Here is a 17937-nt window from a genome sequence, read left to right as displayed (position 1 = left end):
ATTACCATTTTCTTACTTTTTCAAACTCTTAAATTTCGCTGTGAGAAAGAGAGAGATTAATTATGGTACAGTAGGGGTGAGAATGGGCCACAGAAATAAATGGTGTTGATGACACATGACACACCCCTGATCACAATATTCAAGATGTTTTTTCAGAGACCCCCAAAAAATTTTCTTCTCGGAGAAATGCATTTAGATCCATCTATATCCCAGTCACTGCCAGCACAAATTCTCTGTATTGCTTTGAGTGTCTTCAAGCCCAGCTTACACACTTTTAAAATTTTTACTACAAAGAAAAAGAGAAAGTTGATAATCATAATTGAGGTTTTTAGCAGCACCAAAAGAAGCATATTGCTTATTTTTCATCAACATCTCTTCCATATTTATTATATCGCAAAATGGCTTGGAGTACAAGAATTTATTTGCTACACTGTTTCTTGGGAAAGATCGAAGTGACATAAAAATACTGTTTATAACATATTATGGATAACCATGCAGCTATAGCTTGTTCTCCTAAATTAGATGCCTAAAAATTCTGTCTAGTCTTTCATTGACCCTTAAAAAAATATATATATATATATATATCATTGACCTACTATCTGTGGAAATTCCTTAATTTCACTATATTTATATATATGTATGTGTGTGCATATATATATGTATATATATATATATTTTTTTTTTTTTCAAAATTAATGAGGATTGATTGTCCCTTCACTATTTTTTTTTAAATAAAAAAAAAGAGATGTTGCAGTATTGTTTGGATCAGAAGGATAAAACTATTGGATCCGTGTAATCCTCTTTCACATATCTACATCTATATAGAATATTAAAATATAAACTTAGGTACTCTTTTATTAGCGTGTATATTATTTCAAAATAAAATTAATTAATTAACTAATATAATAGTAACGATGTACTAAAATTTTATTTGGATTAAGTGAACTTTATATAAACCCATAAACTATAATCTTAGCCAAATTTAAAGCAATTCAAAGATAGATAAAAAAAAAAAAAATTCTTAATGATAAACACACATACAAAACAAATATGAATGTACAAATATATATATTTACATGTATATACGTACGGAGAGAGATGTGGTATGAAACTTAATTTGTACTTTTTGGTAATGTTCTTTAGTGGAAGAAGAAGAGAGAGAGAGAGAAAGAGAGAGAGAGAGACAGGGTATTTCATTTATGGGACATTATGATATTTTCAACTTTTAGAATTTTATAATTTAGAGCTTCAATTTTTTTAAAATAGCAATATAGGCTATTGGTTTTTCAATTTACTATAAATTAGGCATTTTCTATTTTTACTAACAAAGGTTAAATATGATTGATTTTAAGCTGTATCAAATTTAAAGTTCAAGATATTAACATTCAAAATTTAACACTATTTTTAAATATCTACATTGTTAATATTTTGTAGTTTTGAAATTTGTTATATTTTAATATTAGTTAGATGACTTTAATGATTTTTTGTTTTTTTTTTATAAATAAAAGGTACTAAAAATGTAAAATATTAAAATTATTTTTAGAAATTTTCATTTCCAGTATTTTTTTTTAGTTTAAAAATTAATCCAGTTTAATATTTTATAATCACATAAGATGATTTTTTAATCCTATAATCAAAAGGGAAATAAAATCCTAATTACAATAAATTAAAAAATCAAAAGTATAAATTACTGAATAAAAAAGTTTAGAATTTATATTATAAAATTTTAAAAATTTGAAGGTACCAAAATGTAATTAATCTTTAATTTATTATATTTCAAATTAATCCAGCTTAAATACATTCATGGGACCCAGAAACAAGTATTCAAAAATCTTAATATAATTATTAGAACTTATGGCATAGTTGACATAATTTTCTTCATGTTTCCATTAAAACCAAAAAAGTAGAAAATGTGATCCAAGATGTTTATCCTTTTCTTCTAATCAATTTTTATTCCTTTTAGCAAGAAAAAAAGTAGCATATATCACATGAAGATATGATTCTAATAAATATTCACGCGGCTCATAGGTATTATCAAGTAAATGAAGAGTATATTTATTTACCAAAATAAAAAAGTAAAGAGTATATTTACATGTCCCCCCCAAAAAAAAGGGTTAAAGTGTATATTACCTTTCTGCTATATATATATATATATATATATCCTAAAAAGAAAATTATTCTTGGTCAACTGCATCTTGTCCCTCATAATAATCAATAAGATGTCCCTTATATATTCTTTTTAAAACTTTAAAAGATACCCATAAACTTTCTTCTAATAATCTCATCACCAACCAACCCTCTTTTCCAAAGGTGCCTTGTCTTAGGAAACCAAAATTACTTCCTTAAAGATTCCAATCATTTTCCATTTACAAATCAAATTACGTAGTTCTTTCAACTTCTTTTTATTATTATTATTGTTATTATTTGTTATATATATATATATATATATCCCTCTCAACTTAGAGAGACACACATATCTCATAATCAACACAACAAGTATAATTATTATTATTTTTTTCTTTATCAATTAGAGGATATATTGGTAGGTTTGATATAATATATCTCTTTTAGAGGTCTTTTCTTGCTTTTTGGTATATATAATTAATAAGTATATATTTACTTACCCTAAAGGGAAAAACGCTTTGGCCTTTGTTTGACAACAACTAAACAAATTGTTCTCTTTGCAGGACTAGAAATCAATGGAAAATATGCAAGAGTGTAAAAAGAGTGACCACCACCATTATAAGGGGTGGGTATCATTCTTGCTAACTTCATACTCATGCAGAGCCACTTTAATTTTTATTTTTATTTCGTTTCTGTTTCCCTTTCTTTCTTTTCTCTTTTTAAGAAATGGGATCATTTTCATTCTTCATAAAGTATGGCAGATCTTTAATGTGTTTTTGGCCCCTTGAATTTCAAATAAGTTAAAAAATACATATGAAAACATCTTCTTTATATCTTTCACAGTTAGGATACGAAATCCAGCCAAAATGATCATTCTCTATTTCATTTTGCTCAAGGTGGTTTATACATATTAAATGCAATACTATTTTTTACCCCCAGAAAATAAATTTCTAAGAAAATTTTGAAAGATTTTTCTCTTTTGTTAGACCTACATATTTATTGTTTTCATGAGGGACTTGGATTTACTTCTACCCTAAACGAGTACTCCATGTGAAGCTCATAAAAGCAATTTGAGAACACAAACATAAGCAATCTTTTGCTTGAAAGTCAGGTAGCTATCCTACTGCAATAATTTCAATTTTCTTTGAACAAAAAAAGGAACGAAAACCCATGAAAGAATTATACAACAACAAAATATATATGATAAAATAAATATTGTACATCAAGCACAAGTACTACTTTGGGCAATGTATTCAATCATGTGATGAGAAAAGAAGCCCACAAATTAATATATAGATATTGAAACTATGAAGATGGTTGCTAGATTTGGAATTTTCCATGAAAATATTTGTATTTTTCCAATCTAACATTTATTTTGGGTTAATTAGCTAAGTAGTTTTTGTAGCTTATGATTTTATTTTATCAATTTTTGCAAAATGATAGAGTACGAATATGAAATTTTGTGATATCTTTTCATCGCCTTTTTTGGAACCAGGGAACACCAGTTCTGAATACCTTCAAAATTTGTAACATTTTTTGGATGTCATTTCCATGTTTTTAATTAATAAGCTTTTGTCTGTTTGTTTTTCAAGTATAAATTCACTGATTTGGACATTGGCTATATAGGCTAAGCTTTTCTGTCTTTTGGGGTCCTACCCTTATTGAATAGAATCTATTTCATTCATTTAATTTTATTTATTATTTATTATTATTATTTTGTTCCTTTTACTTTTCTTAACGTATAAAAGAAAAGACTAGCTAGCCGTTGGGAACATTCCCATCACTTTTTGAGTTTTGTCTGGACTTAGATACAGAACACATATAAGGGTAATGTATATTTATATTAATTATATATATACACCCAACAATCTCATTGGGGGCATGGCATAAGATTCAAAGCAAGAGAAACTCAAAGAAAGACTACCTTTCCTTTTACACAATCCGTTAGTATCTATATCTTCCCCATTTCCTACCCCACCACCCAAACCTTCCAATATATATCATTGGGAAGGTGATGATAAGGACCAAAAAAAAAAAAATGTAAACTGCATGGTAACTTTCAATCTTTCAATTTGTTATATGTAATCTTTTTATGATGTGAATATATATTTTACAATAATTATTTAAAAAAATAGAATAATATATTATTTGATGTGTATTTTCCAAACTCAAAATTTACCGATACACTATAAAAAAATTATATACATGTACGAAAACGTTTCTTGAATTAAATATGATATATGTTGGACATTGATATAGTTTATACATTCATATTGGGACAATTAATATTTTCTTTTTAAGCAAAATATTATATTAAATTTTACATACCTACATATATAATGTATTCATTTAAAAAATAACAAAGTCAAAAATGTCGATCATACTAGAAAATTATGACGACTTTAATTGATATCTCTAGTGTATATTACATATAGGATATAATATTTGGATACATTATATGTGTGACAAAGATATGGTGACAAAATATTTACTTTTTGCAGTTTAAAATTAAATTCTCTCTCTCTCTCTCTCTCTCTCTCTCTCTCTCTCTCTCTCTCTCTCTCTCTCTCTCTCTCTCTCTCTCTCTCTCTCTCTCTCTCTCTCTCTCTCTCTCTCTCTCTCTCTCATATAATTTGAAAGAAGAGGAGGTAATGTTTTGGCAATGTGGATGTACCACTGTTTCCCATAAAATTCCATGGATTTGGTTGGGGAAAAGATCCTGCAATAGATGTGGCTCTTCTCTTCTGAAAGATATATATATATATATATATATTAATTTTTTTGATAATATATTAATATATATATATATATATTATTTATATACTCATGAATTAATGAGATAGTATGTGGATATGTGGGGCGATTTCATGGATGTGGTATGGGTCCTGCTGAGAAATTACTTGACTGTAGAGATAGACAAGGGACCATACATGCATATACATACAGCTCAGAACCCAATACCAGGCCGATGATGACATCAAATGAAACCATTGCATTGTTACTTGTACACAACCACTAAAAAGCGGAAGAATATGAGAAAATTTAATTATGATCTCATTTACTAATTAAAGCAATGATATTTCATTTTTTTGTTTTTTTTGTTTTTTGTTTTTTTTGGTAAAACCATCTTTTTTTTGTTGGTTAGGCATTGATTTTTTTAGTTTTTAAAATTTTCTGTAAATATAATCTTTATATATCAAAAAGATTGATGTTATGATTGGCAGTTTGCATAATGCAATGATTCACCAAAAAATTTGTATAACGCAATGAAACAAAGCGGGTTGAAGCAGAAGCAAAAGCAGAGGGATTTGATTTGATTTGTGTGATCCAAGAGAGAGAGAGAGAGAGAGAGAGAGAGAGAGAGAGAGAGCAAATGACGCATGCTAATTGCTAATGCTGGTGTGCTTCAGGCTCGCATGTAAAGAGAGAATACCAAAATGCAGTGTTTGTTTTTCAGGTTTTGGCCCCCACTTTCTTTCACTTTGCATGCTCCTGACGGCTCCTCGCATTTCTATTTCTTCTTCCCATTATCCCCCTCCCATTTCAACCCATCATTTCATTTCTCCTATACCTTTTTCTTTTTCTTTTTTCTTCTTTTTTTTTTTTTTTTTTTTTTTTTTTTTTTGGGTTTATTGTCCTTTAAAAAGTAACTAAATTTAAAAATCTTTTGGGGTGCTTTATGCTTAGTTCATCAACAAAGCCCATACTAATTTTGGTACTAAAAATCTCTAAACCCTCGTACCAATAATTATAGTCACAATTTTTTAATGTATATTTATATTATATAAAAGAGTAATAATTTGTTGAAAATATACTTCTAATATAAAATCCAAATGTATTGACATGTTAAATATAAAAAGGTACCATATTAATTAATAATTTAAAATTAAAAGCTTAAATGTATAATTAACAATTGTTATGTTATAATTGAAAACTATGTTACCAACAAATAAACAATCATCAATTAACCACCATCAAGCATCTTACATTGGACATTATCTTGCCTATTGCCAATATTAAGATTTTAAATGCTTTTTTTAAATTGTCTAATGACACAAAATAAATAATTTATACACACACACACACATACATGTGTGTCTGTATGTATATATATATATGTATGTATATATAAAGAGAAAGAGAGAGAGAGAGAATCAAATTTATATCAAATTAACTTAATGATCTTAACATTATTTTTTTTAATAAACTCTGAATTGTTTTAAAATTAAAATTTAAAAATTAATTAATAATCTAATATAAATTCAGTGATATATTGAACTATATATATATAAAAAATATAATTTGTAAAAACTTAATAAAATCATAAATATATTTTTAAAATTCAATCATTAAAACAATTTAAAAACTAAATAAAAAAAATCTAATGTTAAAATTGCCAGATCGATTTATTGTAAAACTAGTTGTACACACACACATATATATATATATATATATATATATATATATATATATATATATATATATATATATATATGTTTAAGCCTCTATGCTAAAACTATATGGTTGACATTCTGATTGTGTGTGTATAAATTAGCAACACATATTCCTATAAATGCACACCCAATGAGTCACAGGACCAGGAATGTGCATCCTTGCCCAACTGTACATTTCTGTCTTTCAGCTGTTTGCTGAATCTGAATATCTCTATATTTATCCAAAAGGACATGTATGGCACCACTCCAGGCATGCATGTACATAGTACTCCTGATGAATTATCCCGCCATGTGGGTAACTCAGAATTCATGCAAATACATTGCACGCGCCAAACTTTCACTTTCTAGCCAACTAAAAGGCGCGTGGGAGGGTGGGTCAGTTTCAAGAAAACCTATATAAAAACCTATATGAAGGCATTGTTCCATCATGGGTATTTTAAGCATCAATTAATGTTTTTTTTTTTTTTTTTTTTTTGGGTCCCTCATTACTATTTTGTTTTCTTCTTGTTAATTGGGTGTGGAAGTATGCAAATATTTTGGGGGCGAAAAACCTCTCTGAATAAATGGATGTGGCGTGTAAGAAAACACTAATCAAATGATATGAATATGGTGGTACATGTGCAGAAATTCAGCAAGTTTTTTAATATGATTACTGATAAACGAAAAAGCTTTTAGCCCCCACTGGTTCTCTTTTTTCCCCATATGACCGGCGTGAAAAGTTAAAACCATAGGAAGGTAAAAGAATCTGACCCATCTGAGATCATCCCCAGAAACACTGCACCATAGCAAAGAATAGTCATTTTGCTTTGTCGCCTCAGAGATTCAATGCAGTTTCCAGCGTTTTTTGCTGCAGTCAGGGGAGCAGACCCAATATGTGTTCGTCTTCGTGTGTGCATGTGTGTGTGTGTGTGTGTACAGTATCAATTATCATCAAATTAATAAACATTTTATTCAGAACCTAGCTTCCTGTCTGCACATGACCTGAAATGCCAATCTGATTTGGTTCAGTCAAGGTGGGCCACTGGTTGCCATTCTCCAATTCCAGCAGACAACCACACATATATGTATAGTATTATGCTACAGAAAACATCTGTATCGGCTCCGTTTTAGATATATATCTTTATATGGTTTTCCAATCTGGCGAATGGTTGAGCTTCATGGAACAGTTACATAAATTAGAAAAACAGAAAAAATTGTAATCAGGTTCGAATCTTGTTGCATTTCCCCTCAAACATAATAGTTTCATGTTCAAATATTTGTTCCCTGCAGTCAATCAAATTCCAGCCAAGAGGCAATATCTTCACACCACGTCATGTCAATCTTACGTGACCCTGACATATATGATTTTGGATGGATTTCCATTTTCTTATTGGATCAATGGCCCTTTGGTTTTCTTGAGATGTAGGTGAAAGGAAAGTTCTAAAAGGAAAGCAAAGACCCACAAGAAAGGAAAACGGGAAAAAACACAAACTTCTTCGCTTATGACAAATCACAACCTAAGCCTGCCAGTGACGCAAGCTCAAACACAGTCAACTTGAAATTGCTCACAGCACAATTTCTTTTAAAATCCTTTTCTTGATCAATCTATTCAGTCAAAATTTTTGAAAAACAATCCACGATCAAATTTATTCACCATATATATACATATAGATATACACATACACACAATTCACCATATATATATATATATATATATATATATACATATAGATATAAACATGCACATAAGATCAAATTAACCATCTTAACAACCTTTGACATGATAATTTAGGGATTCAAACATTTTATGTTTTCAACAAGAAAATAACATGCTTATATAATAAATAAATAAAATATAAATACACAATAAATATATAAAGTAAGATTTTTTGTAGCCTTGCCTTCTAACCGGCCCTGTCTGTAGCACACAATTTTTATATAGATCAAATTCAACCACAGCTACATCTGAAAAAAGAGAAGGCTTCCCGGCCTATCTGTCTCTAATCTATATCATTGTGATGGTGGTAACTTAAACAAGCCTCAGCCATATTTGAATTTACAAAAAAGCATGCAACAAAGGAAAACTGGAGTTAAAAATCTGAGAAAATGAAATAAACTTTAACCTTTTAGGAACATTTTTCTGAACTCATCATTGGATTTTGGATTTTCATCGTCTGGCTTCTCAGTTGTGGGTTTACTTGAAGTCATGCCAAGTGCTCTGACATTTCTGGGAACAGCAAATGTGTTTTTCCCTTTCATCTGGAAGTCGTCAACTCTACGCTTTCCAGCAGCAGATTGCGGTGCCTGAGGCTCCCTGGACTCCATAGAGCCTTCAACAGATTCTGTTGATGTAGATAAACCAGTTTGATCAGTACTATTCGCTATCAATATAAAATCCAGAAGTGAGTGAAACAGGCAATATTTAAATTGAAAATGCCTGCTTAACACATAACATGAATAAATAAATAAAATGAGCAACAAATAAGCAGAGATACTCAGACAATACTGAAAACCCACAATTACAAATGAACATGGGTACAAATAGCATATCAAATGAAAGATCAAAGATCTAAATGAAATCTAAATAAGACCTTGTTTACTCAACTATCAAAGTGATATTGTTAAATGAATTTTGATTCTTACATTTGTGTTAATAGTTAGATTCAAATTTGAAACTATATAGATCGAGCTAAATTAAAATCCTAATTTGACTACGAAATGAATCACTATAAAAATTATAGTTCATGGAAAATTGATACATAATTAGTTTCGAAAAATGCATTTGATAATGTATATGCATTATGAATATCTTAATATGATAAAATATTTCCACTTTCAGAACACCAGGTTACTAGATGTAATTTTTATAGATTCATTGTACAATATCTGAATTTAAATTTAGATGTTTCCACAATTAATGGGTTTTGGATTGAAAATGAATCTACCTAAAATCCTACTCAGCCATACCCTAACCATAAACATGCATTTCTAATGCACCTGCTTCACCCACCAGCTCAGACACATGCACGAACACGCCAACGAAATAATATACAAAGCAACACAACAAATCAACTTGGCCTACCATGCTTGTTCTCAACATTATGACCAATGTTTTCTCTTCTGCCATGCTTTGGAACTGACCGTGCAATGCTCAGTTTCTTCCCAAGTAGCATCTCCTTGTTTTTTGCTACAGCTGCTGCAAGGTGTGCATCATCCGTGAAATCCACGTATGCAAGTCCCTTCAAAGTTAAGAAAATTGAACATCAGTATGCGAATGGCAAATTTTTATCATACATATCAATTCAATGAAAGTTGAGCAAGTCATGAAGTACCATAAAGAAGTAGATACACAACTTATAAAATTTTTATGGACAAAACAAACATAAACTTCTTTACATTGCATGTTCAATGTATTTTCAAATCTTTCCAAACCTACCATTCAATCCTTAACAAAGAGAGAGAGAAAGCAAAAAAATAAAGTACGAAAAGAAAAAAATTGACGATCCTCTGTTTACCATATAAAGCTGTGTCCTGTTGAACAATATTCAACTTATGGTTTGTTGTTCAAAATTATTCCAAAGACCATCTAAATGCTATGCAAATCCTAATAGAACTTTGAAACCTAGTTGCCAACAACACACTTGTAATTCATAAATATTAAGACAGCTAGATCATTTATATAGAATGTGTACCCTTGCAAGAACAATATGATGAAGGAGAAACATAAAATGTGGATTCAGAGATTTCAACATGTATGTTTGTGTAGAGAGAGAGAGAGAGAGAGAGAGAGAGAGAGAGAGAGTCACTCTTGATTTTCCAGTGAATCTATCATGCAGTATTCGGATAGAAACAACTCCACCAACATCACTAAAGAATTCGCGCAGATTTTCAGAAGTAGCCTGCAAAGGTTTTTACATCAGTGTTACATTGTTCCTAGTCTGTTAATCAATACTAGAGTGAATGGTTGTCAAGATAGCAACTTGCCTTAAAGTTAAGATTTGATATAAATGCAGTACACTGGTCAGTGTATACTTTTGCTTTCTCGGGGACAGCCTCCTTCTGTATATCATTTTTGATATCTGGTTTGTCTACTTGTGTTCTTTCTACCATTTTACCTTTTTCTGTTAAATTCTGCACCTGAGCTTTGTCCTTCCCATGCACTTGCTTTTGGTTTTGAGTTGCATCTTTCTGCCTCTTTGCTGGAGATTGCCCATCTGTTATGTCTGAGACAGACTTTCTCTTCTCACGAGCATTTTTAAAATTGTTTTCCTTCTCATCTATCAGTTTGGATTCCTGTTGTGATCTAAATAATTGTAGCTCTTCCAGCCGGGGGGTAACCTTAAAAGGAAAATAGCGCTCAGTTAACTCTCCTCTCAGATAGGAAAGATACAACTAGATGATACAAAATCGAACAATGACAAAACTTTATGCAGGTTCAACATAGTTAATCTCAGAAAAGGATCAACATTCAATTCTACATATTGAATCAAACCAAGATATTTGGAATTACACAGAGAGATTGTAGGACATTATGAAGCATTTATGTGTTGTTCATCATTGGTTAAACATTTAATAGCCTTAAATAATAACAAAGTTCCAACCAAATATATTTTCAATTAAAATTTGATATCCAAACAGAAAATTAGTAACATATATAGTAATAGAAACAAGAGAGGGAGAAAGAGGAAGACTCGTTTGCTCGAATATTGTTAAGAGATAATATTATCATACATACCTCCCTCTCATGCTTAGACTCCAATATATCACCGAGATGAGCCACTAGGTAGCCAACAAAGACCACCAATTAACAATCAAAATGCTAAATACTACCTTTTTTCTTATTCACCTACGCATATCCAAATGCTATGGCTTAATCTTGCGAGTTGCAATAAAGAACAACAACTTTTGTGCTTCCGTTTATACATTCCAGATGCACTTGTGTTCGAAAGATAGAATATACCATGGAAGCTGCAACAAGATTGTATAGAAGGCCTTGATTGTAGAAGCTCCGATGTTGAATAAATATTCTGTTTTTAGATTAACCTTTTTTTTGTTTTTTTAAATTTAACTGACCAAGGAACAAGCACTTGAAAACACTTGCTGGAGTAAACTTAAACATACTTTACATGGATATACATATAAGTTTTAAATAACAAGACCAATTTTTACACTATCAGGGTGATGACGCTGCAAGCAGAGAAAACAACGGTAGCAGAAGAAGTATAGCAGAAACAAGTGGCAACTGGAGAAGGCACAATGCATATTACAGGAGGTACAACATTTTTCTACAAAATATTGTATCACTGTTGCATACTAGATTAATTTTGACTTCTTTACATTATTCTTGATTTTCAATATAAAGTAATTTCAGATGGAAAGCCACAGAAATTTACTGTGTGGTTAGCCATATTTTGACATAGGTATGAAGTTTTCTTCCATTTCATAAACTGTTTGAGCTTATTCTAAGATAAAAATTACTGAAACTAATAAGAAAACAATGAACTAATATCTAAAACTTAAAAGTTCAGATGAAAAATATCCCTCCTCCATACATTTGAATTTCAAACAGCCACTTTGATGAAACATATTCATTGTAGAAAAATATTGCAGCAGAAGTTGTACATGAAATGTCAAATAGAAAGGACTTTACCTTCTGTACTGCATGATCCAAATCCACTAGAGTGCCGAACTCCCTCTCGAAGCGTAACCATGAATGGCAGATGTCCTGAATGATTCTGTTTTTAGAAAGGAAGATATCATCCAATCCAAAATGCTTAAGCTTTTAAATGATATGCTCATGCTTCAAAATTAAATTTCAAGGTTGAATAAATTGAGAAACCAAAGGCTAAACAGCTTATAAATATCAAACAATGTAAAATCCCTAATATTTACAAAATTAAGAAAGCTTTCTTTCAATCTCTCTAAACATTTAGTTAGAAAAAAGCCCTCACTTCAGCAAGGAGCAACAAGGTTGAACCAAATTAAAATTGATACCTTACAACCCAAACCACTGATTTGTTTAAAATTCCATAAGTTCCCATTTATTTCTTCTCTTCTATATCTGGCATCCCCACCAAAAAAATAAAAAGCCTTGGTTTTATTTGTGACTGAGATTAATTGAAAACAGCTAAAATGCTTGCAGCTTAAATACCAATTTGCAAACAACCAGCTGCAATATCATAGTAAAAAATAAATGTTACTAGCATGAGTTAAATGACTATACCTCTGAACCAGTCGCAGGAAATCTCTTACTGTAGCACCTCCTATATATGGATCGAGCTTCATTTATATGGCCCAACTCGGTTTCCATTGTTATATAACCTCGCCAGGCTTCCAACATCGAACCACTGAAAAATATCAACAAGTCAGACAGCACAGTTGAAAGCAAAATGAATAAGGCGAGCACAATAAAAGAGACATGGCCGAACCAGATCTTAAGCAAACTCTCCCATACTCCACGAGCTGCAACTAAATCTTTACCCAGCTTTATCTCTAAACGAGCCCAATAAGCATGCAAACGTAACAAACCATCCGTGTTCTTCAAGTACGGTGAGAGATACTCTGATGCATGCTGGAAGACATAAATTGTTAGTACTCATGAAAGTCATAAACTATACTTGTTAATTTAATTTTTTGCATAGGTAGGGCCCGATTTCTATCTAATTACTGGCCAATCTTTTACATAAGTATTAACTGTCTATAATGGTAGCTTGATATTCAAAATATTGAAACTTATGTCTATTTCCAAATAGTTTTAGCTTGTCATTTATGTAACTTCACAAGCAAGCCCATAGCATCAGCTTGACCATGATAATAGTTAGAAAGGAACAAACAACAAATATAGAGAAGTGCTTGAAAAGATAAAAAATGATATGAATAATTAACAATAGATTCCACCACCCAATAAAGAAGCTTTCATTTTATTTCACTGCAAGAAGTATCAAAGCACATAGATGAATTCAGTCATAAACCTGAAATGTTTTCCTGAGTAATGAATAATCCAAGACATCCTCTTTTTCACCAGTGAATGAGATTCTTCGCCTTAAACCATCTATTCGAGTGAGGAATAAATCCAAATACTATAACAAAAATGCCAAGTAAACAAAAAAATTAACATTCATTTGGAGCATGTTAAAGTAAATAAAGATTCAGTAAATAACACTGTAAAGAAGATTAGCCGTCATCCAAACCTCATCAATGGTTGAAAAAGTGCATTGCAAGGACTTCTCAAATACCTGAAGTGAATAAAGAAATCAGCTAAATAACTTAAAATGTAAATGGAGGCAAAATGTATTGTGTTGTATCAAGAAGGCCAGCAGGCAAGTTGGATGCTATAATTCCTATAAGCGCTTTAACTAAATTGCTTTAACTAATCAATCTATGGAAAGATGCATCCTTCTTCACTGAAGAAAGACTGAACCTAGAATGTTATTGAAACCTTACAGCCATATGAAGTTTTTCAATATTATTATTACATTTTGATAGGAAGGTACCCAGTGACCCACTTTCGAGATGCCTGTCCAAAATTCAAATAATGACCCAATTTACAAGAAACACGTGCATCAGGTGAGTCTAGACTCAATCCAAAAGCTCATAGTTGCTAAGTTCTATGTCCCACCATTAAAATAACCTGATTGGGGAGGGTTTATTTCTTTCTAAAATTTAACTGGATAAGAGAATTTCTAAATCTCAGCTCTAAGAACATAAATTGAATTTTAGGATTTATACACATATTAACAAAAATGTAGAATAAATCTGGCTCAATCAGCAATATATATTTATTTTATATATATATATGTATCTATATTATTTTTGTAGTAAGAGAGCAATATAACTTTATAGCAAGCAAGAAGGCATGCATAAGTTGAGTATTTGATTCATTCTTTTTCTTTATACATTGGAATAGAAATTTAAAAAGAGACAGCAGCAGAGGTAATAACAAAGTAAAATGATAGAATCAATAATTTATGAACCAAAGTGAGCAAAAGTATCAAGGATGGTGGAACATACAGATGAAATTTCTTTCTCAGAGACATGACCCCGTTCCAAGGAGAGCAAATATCGAACCCAAAGTTCTCCAATCCATGGGCAATTCTTTATGGCCCTAGAGTACACATTGTTTACAATGCTACCTACCTGAAGAGGAGAAAAAGAATTCCACTATGACCGAAAATAGTTTCCATCAAAAAGAAAAAAAGATAGAGCAAATATAAGAGTACCCACCTTCAACGTCTTGTCCAGATAATGAGTATAATCAAGCCAGAGATCACTTGAAATTGGGAAGTCTGCAATAGCACGTTCATACAGAACTTGAACCCGTGCTGGATCTCCAGAAGACCGTTCAAATTTCAAGTAGTTCTGGAGAACAGATGAACAGAACTCTTTAGATATTGAAGAAGTACTTGAACTTATAAACTGAGAAAATAATGAAATTCCAACGCCAACACTAAATTTAGTAGGAAAAAAAAAAAGGAGGGGGATAAAAACAGAGGAAAATGTAAATTACTAAACAGTACATATAATAGCAATAAGAAATTAAAAAAAAAAAGGAAAAAAACCAAAAGCAGAAAAACAAAAATCAAGCTTCTATATAACATATTCATATTATAAATGCTACATACAATGAACTGTTGAAGTCGTTCTGAGTCAGATACATCCTGCCCAGATATTTGTTCTTCAAAATGAACGCGGGCATTATACATCTCCAAGGCCTTTTTGTATGCTGAGGCAACATGAGAAGATATCCCATCCAAATTACTTGATTCAGTATCAAGAGTGTTTCCTTGTTTCACCTCCCAACGCTTATAAGCAAGAAGTGTTGAGCTCATATTAACAAGGGGTATAGACAACTGACGGTGGAATATACTTCGGATGCGTTGAATTTGCTTTTCTTTGGCCTGCAAAATAAAGAAACTAATGTTATGTATAGAGCCCAAAAAATGCTCTGTTCTCCTCTCATTCAATTGGAAGTAAGGCTTAATGTTCTTGCTTGAAAGAAGTAAGAAACACCCTCCCAATCAACATACAAGATCATATGTCAATGGGTACATCAAAAATTCAAGTTTACAGGACTATCAATTGATATCAGTAGAAATGGACAGAGACAAAAATTAGTGTTTGGAAACAAGCTTCAATGGATAGTTTTTGTACAACTAGAAAATCCAAACACTATCCTGATTTTTGTACCGATTTTTCAAAACAGTTCTTGATTTTTCTTCAACGCTTACCTTTTGATATTTCTGTTATTTGTGCAAGGAGGAAAAATTATACCCCATACCCTGATACATATTTGTAGACTTTTCTTCCTGGATGAATGGCAACTTAACACATCTATATAAACTAATATATAATAATTTTTATAATTTACTAGCAAAATTGGAAAAACAAGTAATAAGATCTCAAGTATGCTAATGCCCAATAGCATGCAGAAAATTACTATGTTCTAACCTGAACGTCAGTTTCATCGATGGTATGAAATATAGCTTGCTCAAATTCCCTGTATGCTTCCCATATTTTATTTCCTTCAGCAACATGCAAACCAGCTGCTGTAAGAGCACGTTCAAAAAGATCTCTAGCCTTTGAGATACCATCAGGTGAATACTCTCGTACTGATGATTCGTGTTGTAGGACAAAAGATAAGTAGTCACACCAAAGAGAAGCAGACTACACCAAAAGTAATATAGTTGACTGTAAATTTTCCAAGCAATATCATTTATTTAAAAAAAAAAAAAAATCATTGACACAAATATACAGTTGATTATATTTCTCTGCCTTCAAGGAAAATTACAAAGCTAAAAATTTAGATCAAAATTTATACTTGATCCAGTATCCCTTAGATTTTTTATTTTTCTCTAGAAGGTGCCAAAGGGTGCACCCCAAGTGCCCAAGAAGTAATTCAAAAGGAACTAAAATCTAAATTAATCTACCTCAACATTCACGAAGAGAATAGATCATCTCTCTTATTTCAATACATAAGAGAGGTGACTACATAAAAATAAAAGATGAATTGATTAGCTACCTAATAAATTTATAAATTCAATCGGTCAACGTTGTTATAACAGGATTGGCGAAAATTTATCCTCATAAATTGGCTCACAACCAAAAGAATAGAGACAACAACAAAGCACTATATTAAATGCTTGCATTGCATGTGGTTGCTTCCAGTTATGGTGAATTTTATCCTTTTTTCACTATAAGCAGTTCAGGAACTAACACAAATATGCCATCCTAAGTAGAATATCACATTACCACTTTGCTGCTTTTAAATCTATATAATGATGCTGTTAAGAGGGATAAGGGAAAAAAAAAAAAAAAAATCAAATTATAGACTGAAAACCAGAACCGACAAGATAATCAAATAGTCCACGCTCATAGAGCTTCTCAATTGTATGAACGGCCTCGTCTCTGCATAGTGGAACAAATTAAGTTAAAAATAAACAAATAACGGTTAAATAACCAAAAACACATTCTCATGAATTGAAAAAACACATTACCCGGAGGTAAGAGAAGATTCGTCCCTAGCCCATTCCTGCCACATAGCAGGGGTCAACGGAAACAGCTCACTCATAGCTTCCCTTGCTTGTCTGAGCTTCTCAATCTCACCCATTTTCCTCAGAAGCTTTATTCTCTGCGAAACATATACAGCAAAATAACCAAAAAAGAAAAATAAATAAATAAATAACACCAGCATTCTCCATCTTGCTATTTAAAAATAAAATAAATACCACAAAAAAAATTCAAAAAAAATAAATAGCCATTGAAATGGAGAATTTTCCCGGTGCCTGACACACCTGGACATGAGAATCGTAATTGGAAGGATTAGTCGAGAGTTCAGCCTCAAGGTTTTGGAGTTGAAGTTTGTCCTGCGCGTTATCGTTGTCGTCGTCGTCGGAGCCAGAATCGGAATCGGAGTGAGAAGGTGGTGAGCTAGGGTTTTGGTGAGGCATGTCCGGCATGGGATGGTCAGCATCGTCGTCGGAGTCAAGTTCTTCAGAGATTGGTGGCTGAGATTCTGGTGGTATTAGGGTTTCTTCCTCCATTTTCCAAAGATTCTTCTTCTTCGAACCCTGAGAGCGAATCAGAGCAGAGTGTGAGACTGGACTGCCAGAGAAAATAAACTTTATTTTGGAACCTTTTAAATATATATATTATTTAAAAAAATATATATTTTAGAAGCTTTTAAAATAATAGCAATAATAAAATTGGCAGATTCAATTACTTGTTTTTTTTTTTTTTTTAAATCTCTAATAATATGTATTTTTTTAATAGTTTTTAACTTTTTTTTTAAAATAGTTACACGTTGTTTATAAATAGATTTTTTTTTTAAATTTATTTAGAAGAAGTTCTTTTATAGCTAACTATTTATGATCAATTTTATTTT

The 17937-nt window shown here is 31.2% G+C and overlaps 1 protein-coding gene across 1 annotated transcript; it reads right to left on the bottom strand.

The window, feature by feature from the left end:
* Window positions 1–8406: 8406 nt before the first annotated feature.
* On the bottom strand, window positions 8407–17682 carry LOC107425366 (uncharacterized). Its single transcript, XM_016035368.4, has 16 exons — window positions 17348–17682; window positions 17051–17184; window positions 16904–16961; window positions 16005–16220; window positions 15179–15454; window positions 14781–14915; window positions 14568–14693; window positions 13748–13792; window positions 13529–13636; window positions 12986–13128; window positions 12781–12904; window positions 12208–12282; window positions 10542–10895; window positions 10364–10456; window positions 9640–9796; window positions 8407–8899 (listed from the first exon to the last, which is right to left on the bottom strand). The coding sequence occupies exons 1-16, from the start codon at window positions 17594–17596 to the stop codon at window positions 8676–8678; spliced, it is 2517 nt and encodes an 838-aa protein (XP_015890854.3). The 5' UTR covers window positions 17597–17682; the 3' UTR covers window positions 8407–8675.
* Between the last annotated feature and the right edge of the window lie 255 nt (window positions 17683–17937).

The sequence above is a fragment of the Ziziphus jujuba genome, chromosome 7 (genome assembly GCF_031755915.1).
Source record: "Ziziphus jujuba cultivar Dongzao chromosome 7, ASM3175591v1".
Lineage (NCBI taxonomy): Eukaryota > Viridiplantae > Streptophyta > Magnoliopsida > Rosales > Rhamnaceae > Ziziphus > Ziziphus jujuba.
Note: the sequence above shows the minus strand (reverse complement) of the source record. Positions and strands in the feature narration are given on the sequence as shown.

Bases quoted from the DNA above. Each gene is read 5' to 3' on its own strand.
- LOC107425366 (XM_016035368.4), bottom strand. From the start codon at position 17,596: ATGGAGGAAGAAACCCTAATACCACCAGAATCTCAGCCACCAATCTCT. The intron at 14,694-14,780 runs GTGGGTACTCTT...TCTCCTCTTCAG, and splicing joins ATCTGGACAAGACGTTGAAG to GTAGGTAGCATTGTAAACAA. The intron at 13,793-14,567 runs GTATGTTCCACC...TATTCACTTCAG, and splicing joins CTGAGAAAGAAATTTCATCT to GTATTTGAGAAGTCCTTGCA.